The sequence below is a fragment of the Acyrthosiphon pisum genome, chromosome A1 (assembly GCF_005508785.2).
Source record: "Acyrthosiphon pisum isolate AL4f chromosome A1, pea_aphid_22Mar2018_4r6ur, whole genome shotgun sequence".
Taxonomy (NCBI): Eukaryota; Metazoa; Arthropoda; class Insecta; order Hemiptera; family Aphididae; genus Acyrthosiphon; species Acyrthosiphon pisum.
In genome coordinates this window covers 131,782,612-131,791,773 of record NC_042494.1, presented here as the reverse complement: position 1 = coordinate 131,791,773, position 9,162 = coordinate 131,782,612, and the positions used below count along the sequence as shown (strand labels likewise).

Sequence of the window (9,162 nt, the reverse complement as noted above, 5' to 3'; positions counted from 1 at the left end):
CGTGGTGACAAGTTTGGGAAAAGAAAACTCGTTGACCGTTGTATTTACATTTCTCTACATTTCGTTATATAGGTACCAGCTGTCCATAGGCGCAAATAGGAGGGGCTTTAGGGGCTAAGTCCCCCAAAAACGTCCATAGCCCTCCCAAACATTTCCTACATTTTGCTTTAAGCTTACGTAAGAGCGGGATACTTTACTCCAGGGGTTAAACATTGCTCCAAAAAAAATATTTATTGATATCAATCGTAGCACATTACGATTTTGAGATAAGAGATTGTAGTTTTTTTAATATTGTTCTTATTAACATTACAAATTTTTTCAAACATTTCGAACATCAATCTATTAGTTCACCTCCAAGATGTATGCCACGAAAAGAATTGTTTTCAAAAACACAAAAACTCATAACGAAAAAGTTGTACAAAATCTAGGTGATTGAAATTTAATTTAAAATGTAGGTATTAAAAAAAGACATTTAATTAACTAAAAAAAAAAAAAAAAATTATATTATTAAATGATATTATGTATAGGTTCAGATTAGTTAAAACACAAGCACTAAACATTGCACCAATAGTTATTATTATATGCATTAAAGTAAGGTAATTTTAATCATTTTGCAATGTAACCTGCAATGTATTTTACTTTGCTCCAAATTTTTGGGAATAAGTAAGCAAGTCATTTAGGATGAAATTCGGATTTTTTTGAACTGTTCTTACCTCTCAACATCTATACATATAAAGCAACGCGAACAGGTAATTTTTATCTTTGTTATTGAAGCTATAGTATAGGTTTATACTAAAAAAGAAATATATTTGGATCAAAGTATCCCGCTCTTACGGTATTCAATATTATCAAAGCAAGGCCCTATTAACCCTATTAGCTCCCCCCAAATCTCAAACGCTATTAATTGCGCCTATGCAGCTGTCTTATCATTTTCCAAGACTTTTAACTTTTACCGTGTGAAAAAATACGACTACAGTTGTACTGCACTGTTACCTGCTATAATATCCAATCATGGACAGCCACAAAAGTATACCTACTTATTTAATGTTCTCTAGGAACTAATGAGTAATGGCTAATTTTAGTACGCAATGGCAGATATATATATAAAATGGAAAGAATAATTAAAAAAAAAAAATTGTTAGGAACGATCGTGGTATGGTCCAAACAAAACGATATGGTCCAAACATCCCGGTGCATTATTTTTCACACCGGTTTAGTCTAGCGAATTTCTAGCGTATCTTATCACCGTGCACACGTGCTGTGTATTATCAATCATCAGTTATCACTGTTTTTGTTTGTGTAGTTGAGAAGTCTGTGGAAATATATCATACTATCATAAATCATGATTCTAAATAATTCATAGATGAATAATTTTCTCTTTCTTACAATTTACTTCACCGAATTTGGTTTCCTAACATCAATAATGCGTTAATACATAATAACGAAAAGAACGTACACCACGATTTATTTTTGCTTGAAATGGCACTTCACGTTAATGCAGTAAGATTCGGTTTACAGAGGATTTGTTTGGCACCTGTGTCGTTTCGATACAGTAGACAAGCCGCATGCCGTTTGGGTTTGGAATTTAGTTCCAGATCTAATGATTTCCCTAAACGTACCCCAAACGTGAGTCAATTTAATTATTAGTCTGTATTTGGTTGTGTATTTTTCACAGACCGTTAAGTTAAAATGCAACCAATATGATCATTAAAAAATATACCGTATATTTGTTTTTACCGTTTCCTTATTGAATTGTCAGGTGCAATACTTCATACTTTTCCTAAACTAAAATAATGAATTAAAAATATATTTTAATCTTGCAGGTACGATTCTTAAGCTCAAAAAATGAAAAAATTATCGATCTTAGTTACTCCGACATTGATCCAGTGTATATACCTATTAAGAAAGAAATTGTTGACGAACAAGATTTACATGAAGAAGATCAGCATTCAATCAATTCTGTTTGTTTTCTTGATTAGCCATAACAGTATAATTAATAAAAAAAATTGTATTAAATTCAATTGTAGGTTATTATTGGTTTTAGGAAATTGTTATTAAATGTAAAAGAAAACATTTAAATCACGAGAGAAATCAGAAATATGATAAATTCAAAGAAATTCCACTGGCATCAAAAGGATGGAAGAACAAGAAGGCTAAAGATGATTATTTTACTATTCATATTTATAATGATGTAAGTTTTATTTTTACCTACATTTTTATGGAAATTTGTATACCTACTATACCTAATACTATTTTATGTATTTTAATTTATTCTTGAAACTAGGATTATTTACCTCAAAGTAGAAAGAGTTTTTATGAATTTAAAAACACTGGACTATCACAATCTATTCTTCATATTTTAAAACAACATGAAATCACTATTCCCTCACAAATTCAAGTAACCATCTTAACCCTTTCATTAAACCAGATAAAGTATTAAGTTGTAATATTAATTTTTTCAGGCTCTTGGAATTCCATCAATACTAAGAGGGAATAATACTTTGCTTGCAGCTGAAACAGGTTGTGGTAAAACATTAGCATACTTGGCACCAATAATTCAACAAGTATTAGCTTATAAAGAAAAAGTAAAATTTAAAAATCAGTTCAACAGCCCATTAGCCTTAGTTATTGTACCTGGCAGAGAATTAGCTGATCAAATTGGAGTATGTTCAGTGTCTACATTATATTTGATTGAACAATTTTAAAATTAATAATTTTGTTAAATGACAAGTATATTTTAACTCAACATTTTTATTTGTAGGAGATTGCCAATTGGTTTACTGAAGATTTACCATTGAATGTAAAAGTAATTACTGGAGGACACACAAAAAGGCAGATAGTTAATCCAGTTTTTGAGGAAAATGATATAATTATTGCTACATTAGGAGCTTTGAGCAAATTAACAAACAGTGGTATGATTTTTAAGTCTCATTTTTTTATCCTCAGACCGACCTCATTTATTGTATTATTATTTTAGGCATATACTCAATGCGTTATGTACGTCATGTTGTACTAGATGAAGCAGATACTTTAATGGACGATAGTTTTAATGAGTTAATGACTCATTTCTTATCTAGATTCCAAGTACAGATACATTTTTTTTAAGCTATTTAAAACCATATGCATAAATACAGATTTTAATATATTTAATTATTTAAGTATCATCATTATTCAATATTTGTTATATTTACAGTTTAAAGGTCGTAATGAAAGGTCTAATTTGACTCAATTGTTGTTGGTTAGTGCCACAATGCCAACAAGTCTATCCGATGTATTGGGTGATATAATCGATGTAATATTTTAATGACTTGATATGCCACATTAAATATAAACTAAATTAATTAAGTATATCTATAATTTTTAGATGGATAGTTTGAACAAGATCAAGACGGATAAATTACATGCCATTCTTCCTCATGTTCAACAAAGATTTATTAAAACTAATCTGGGTGAAAAGCCATCAATTCTGTTGTTACATGCAAAAAAACTTTCTAAAAGCAATACTCCAACAATAATATTTTGGTATCTCATTTGAAAAGTATACTTTATACTATTATTTATTTTAGTCAAAATAATTTTAGCGTGAACAGACTTGAGAAAACTGTTTATTTTAAAAATAGAAATTTATATTAAACGTTATATGTATCATATTTTAATATTAGTTCTTTATTAATAAATTAGTTTCAAAGATTGGAAGTTTTAATTTTTAGAAAACATCTAATATTAGTGTAAAATAAATAATAATGAATGTTATCATTATTCATTTGATAACTTATTTAATCAAACTCATTTTAAACCTTAAACATTTAAAACTAAATTATTCGTGTCATAATTATGATTGGAGACTTTGATTAGTATTGACGTAAAATGTGAGTCAATAATGAATGCAAATGTGACTTGGTCTATTATGATAAATATTACATGGATTTACACATTTTTGTTATACACTAACCATATTTAATCTATTAATATGAATGATAATATCCATCAAATGTTTATTGTTATAGTAATAAATCAAGTACTTGTGATTGGGCTACAATGTTTTTAAATGAAAACGGCATCGAGGCAGTAAATTTGCACGGTGATATGCTGTATGAAATTAGACTTGGAAAATTCAAAAAATATCAAGATGGCGAAGTCAACATTATGGTTAGCACGGATGTGGGATCCAGAGGATTAAATACAATTAGAGTAATTTGATTGAGCGTTTTATAGAAAGTATCTAATAAACAATAAAACTTCAATATAACAGACACCAAAAGGGGACCGTACATAACCACTATTAAGAGTTAGCCACCCTAAAGAGGGAACTAATAACAGAAGTGCAATACTTCTAGTTGACCAGTATATAAAGGGCATGCATACATTTGAAAAAAAAGATACCAAAACTCAAAAGTATAAATAATTTATACATACTAAAAAATTTATTTCTAACATGTGAAAGTGAAAAGTTATTTACTATGCACCAAAAAAATTAGTGTTACATAAAGGTGACCGTTAGCGGAAGTTTTATTGTACTTACTTAATTATAACTTACAACTTATATCAATGTGGTTTACAGACTAAGCATATTATAAATTATGACTTTCCTACCTATATTGCTGATTATATTCATCGATGTGGGCGTACTGGACGTTTAAATGCTGGTACAGATGGAAAAGTCACCAATTTTATCAGTACAAATAATGATTCCGAATTGGTCCAAAAAATTGAAGTAATTATTACAGTTGTTAATTAAATAAAAAACAAATTTTAATTAATACATTTTTATGAAATATTTTAAATAATTTTTTCTCATATTTATTTTATAGTTAGCTGCACGCACTATGAAATCTTTACCAAATGTCAATGGAAATATAACTAAAATACGAAGATTCTTCATATTGAACCAACTGGAAAACAAAGCAGCCAAAAAATTAGATTAATATTTATTATTTGTTGTATTATATTTTAATCATATTATGTTTATCAAATTGTAATGAAATGTGATATTGATAATAATGTAATAATAATGTATTGCTATAATTACATATTTATAAGTTAATTTCTTAGACCTTATACTAATAGACGGAACATCCAGGCGGGATGCGGGTGGGTGGTGCGGTTTGCGTTACAGTGATATATATATATTATATACAGTAATATACAGGGTATTGTATCATCTAGTGCGCATGTGCGGTGTACGTTGTACTACCTTGATCAGCGCCGTCACGCTTGGACGCCGGAACTACAACCACGTCCCGTCTATTAGTATAAGGTCTATGGTTAAATTTCACCTTTTGACTCTTCAATTATTTCTTTAAATCATCTCTGGCAAAATTTACCTATATACTAAATGACTGATTAGTATACAAAGCTCAAGCATAGTTAACTTTTTAGTTTTAATATAAAATATATTTACTCTACACAGCAAAAATATGCAAATATTTTAGATTCTGAGCGGAGCGAGAAAGATAGTGGTTTTACAATGGTATTTTTTTTTTTTATCCTATTTACAAAATTTTTACCAGAAGGAGTGCTTCGATTTCAACATATGGTACCTTATCTTTTAGAACATTGGATCAAGATGGAACTTTAGAGTGGTAATTTTCTCAATAATTATTTAATGCCACGGGATAAACCACTGACAAATTACAAAAAACCGCTAAAAATGTAATTTTAATTTCTAACGCTTTATCACATAAAAATTATAGTATTATAATATAAATTCAACTAACAGGCTATAGTAAATAATAACAATATAAAATATATAGACTGACAAACCATCTCCGCTCATATTATATCATTGAATTCAAGTTTAAAACAATCCATTATACATTGATTCACTCGTAAACTATACTGTACAGCAGAGCGACATCCACTTAACCGCTTTTGTATTTATGAATGATACGCTTTGTACGTTAAATCTCTTGTGGTAACTAAATACTAGTTCTATAGAATATTTATTTAATTTATGATAGTGTTCACTATGCACAGCAGCTAGAGTCTAGTACAAATACACATTTCTAGCTGGGATGCATTAACAATTACTTAAAAGCAAACATTCAATGAATCAATAGTGAGCTAATGGTTCATTCAATTGATCAATGTTTTTGGCATCAGTTTATTTAAAAATTAAATAAATAATGGTTGAATTTTATCTGATTATTATTTTATTAATTAAATAGTATATTTCATATATGTATAAACAGTACCGGATCAAGAGTGGGGGGGAGTGATCCAGGGCCCATGTCCCAGGCACTAATCAAAGAAGGGCGCAAATTTCTCATTTTAAACTCAAAGCATGTAGCGTAGGGGCTCTAATATTATGTTGTGTCAATGTGTCTTGAGTTACATAATTTATAGATCCGGTACTGTGTATAAAACAAAAATAATGGATTATTATCATGTAATTTGATTACTGATTAAGTTGAATTTTTTTTTAGAGCTAAATATAACGCTAAAATATTGATTGAATCATATTACTCTTATTTCAGATATGTAACTTGATATTGAATTGAAAAATACTAAATCAAAATTAACATGCATATAATATGGATGATGCATAATTACTGCTAGTTAATAAATAACCTCATTTACATAATATAAAACATGTTGAAAAAGCAAAAAATTTAATATAATAAATATTGTTTGTTTTTATTTTTAGGAAGGGAACAGTGCCGCAATTAGGATTCTTGGGGCCCCGGACAATTTAATGTATGGGGCCCTGAGGTCTATGTATATAATATGTTTTATAGGTTACCTATACAAAAATAAATAATGATGGTGATTTTTTTTTTAAGAAGCCTAAAAATATAAGGTGAAGGCCCACCCACTACCCAGTGACCATTTATAGATAAATATAGATATTATTATGGATAAATAGGGGCTCGTTCTTCGACAAAAAATTAGATAGCATAATATATTTTATTTTATTCAAACATCAGATTACAATGGAATTATTTAAACGTATAAAATAGATGCGGAGCGCTGTTGGGGCCCCTGATCCAACGATTAGCGGCCCTCTATGGGGGCATCGCCCCGGCTGCCCCTGCGGTTGTTGCGGCACTGGAAGAGAATGCATAAAAATAGCCAAATTCAAAATTGTTTTGGACATGATAATAATAGAGGAAAAACAATTTATCGTTTAATAAAAAAATTTGTATAAAATTATTTTTGTTTTTGAAAATTAAGTATTATTATGCAAAAACTATGACTTGTTTTCCATTTATTATATTGTTATAAGTAACATAGTAACATGTTTTGTTTTAGTATTAACTCGTTAGGTACCTATATAAAACAAAAAATTTACCAGAAGTAACTAAAACATAGTAATAATACTATTTGTATTTTAAACAGGCTATTAAGTTTGTACTACATTAAGGGCCAGTATTACCATCTTCCGTTAAATTTAACCGGCCGGTAATTAAATCTGTTATCAGTCGGTTAAGCGTAATCGAAGCATACCAATGATTGTAATACTGGCCCTAAGTGGTGTATCTTTGAGTCATCATTTTGATACTTAATTACTTAAGTGACTTAATGTTATGTATGTGTAATGGCGTCAAAAGTGTTAATTAGGGCTCAAAACTTCATGCATTTGCGTGTTTTTACTGAGTTAATCAAAAAGTTGAAGGATCAGCTATAAATTTGAAAAACAACCTAACGGGTTCAAACATGAAAGTTTAGGTTGCATATTTTCAGGTTTTTTGTTCAGTTATTCATATTTTAAAATACAATTTCATTTTACTGCATACGTATTTATGTTTTTTTTAGAAATAAAATTTCATGAAAATTTCAAACTTTGTAATAAAAACGTCGCTAAAATAAAATAAAAACCCGTTTAAAATTAGGCCGTACTTTCAGATATTATGACTCTTGTCTCTTGGTAGTCCCGTTCATGGTTCAAACTTCAAACTATTCTAAATAACTTAACTTTTCTGATAACTCTAAAAAATATAATCCCTGAAATTGTTGTCAAAATTTGTTGAGTAGTTTTCTAGTCTATCAGCAACAAACATAAAATAATAATTTTTTTATTCTTATCATTTTATGCACGCTTTTACATTTTTACCTCACCTACTGAGTTACCAATGGAAACCATGGTTGCATAAACAAATTGTTAAATCTAATGGGTCACTAAAAATTGAATGGACCAATTGTGGGCCACTAAATTTTGTTTAAGAGACCATTTGCTCACTATTAATTCATTAAATGTTTTGTGCAACCCGGCACATTAATTGTTGAGGATCCAAGATAAGATTTTGCTCTTACTTGTATAAGTAAAAAATCTTTCATTAGTCACAGTACTTACAAATTGGAAGTTTTAACTATTTTAACTTTTAAGTAAGTACTTACCTTGGATTTTTCTAAAAATATTCTTCTGGAAGTTGTCTGAGTGTATCTATCAATAATCTAATTCAAATTAGATAGGACAATTATTTAAGTTTCACTGTTTATTGTTTAAAGTAATGATTTGTAGAAGCAAATACACAAGACATTTTTAACATATTCATTTTAAAATATTTGAAGTTAATAGTATAAAAACCAAACCTAACCTTTTTGTTGTAGGAATATAAAGAATTTTGTAAGCATTAACATTTTGCATTGAAATAATGATAATGGGTTTAATGAAATATCAGAGGGAAAAAATGTAGACTAGTTTTCATGGTGGCAAGTGGAGACTAAAAATAAATTATAAATTACTATACCTATATGTTTTTCTCAAACCAACAAAATATCTGGAAGGTTAGGTTAGGTTATCATTATATATTATACGCATTATGATTTATGGGTAATTTTTTAATTTTTACACAGATTATCGGAGTATTTTTAAGGCACACTAATACAACACAGACAAAATAGGGATATGATGTATCACCCATTCAACCCCCAAATGGTTATTAATATTCATATACGTACCTTATGGCTTTTATTTAGTCTACATTAATTATTAAATGATATAGCCAACACTGAGGCTGCAGCAGATGACTGCCACAAGCAGAACAGGGATCCGTAATAATTCTATACGGATCATAATAATATGGTAGGTCGTAATTGGTACTGAATATTGAATACTGGTGTGACATGTGGTCACAGTTTGTTGAATACACAATAATTTCTATTTTTTTTTATGCAAGGGAAGCATTTTATCAAAAAAATATTATAGTTTCAGGAGAGATA

General features: G+C 29.0%; 1 protein-coding gene across 1 annotated transcript; it reads left to right on the top strand.

Annotated features, from left to right (window-relative positions):
* The first annotated feature begins 1,331 nt into the window (after positions 1-1,331).
* LOC100158913 (probable ATP-dependent RNA helicase DDX28) lies at positions 1,332-5,030 on the top strand. Its single transcript, XM_001951855.5, has 12 exons — positions 1,332-1,626; positions 1,824-1,961; positions 2,045-2,191; positions 2,285-2,398; positions 2,463-2,663; positions 2,762-2,912; positions 2,978-3,084; positions 3,194-3,292; positions 3,365-3,522; positions 4,008-4,191; positions 4,562-4,714; positions 4,812-5,030. The coding sequence occupies exons 1-12, from the start codon at positions 1,480-1,482 to the stop codon at positions 4,923-4,925; spliced, it is 1,713 nt and encodes a 570-aa protein (XP_001951890.1). The 5' UTR covers positions 1,332-1,479; the 3' UTR covers positions 4,926-5,030.
* Positions 5,031-9,162: the final 4,132 nt, after the last annotated feature.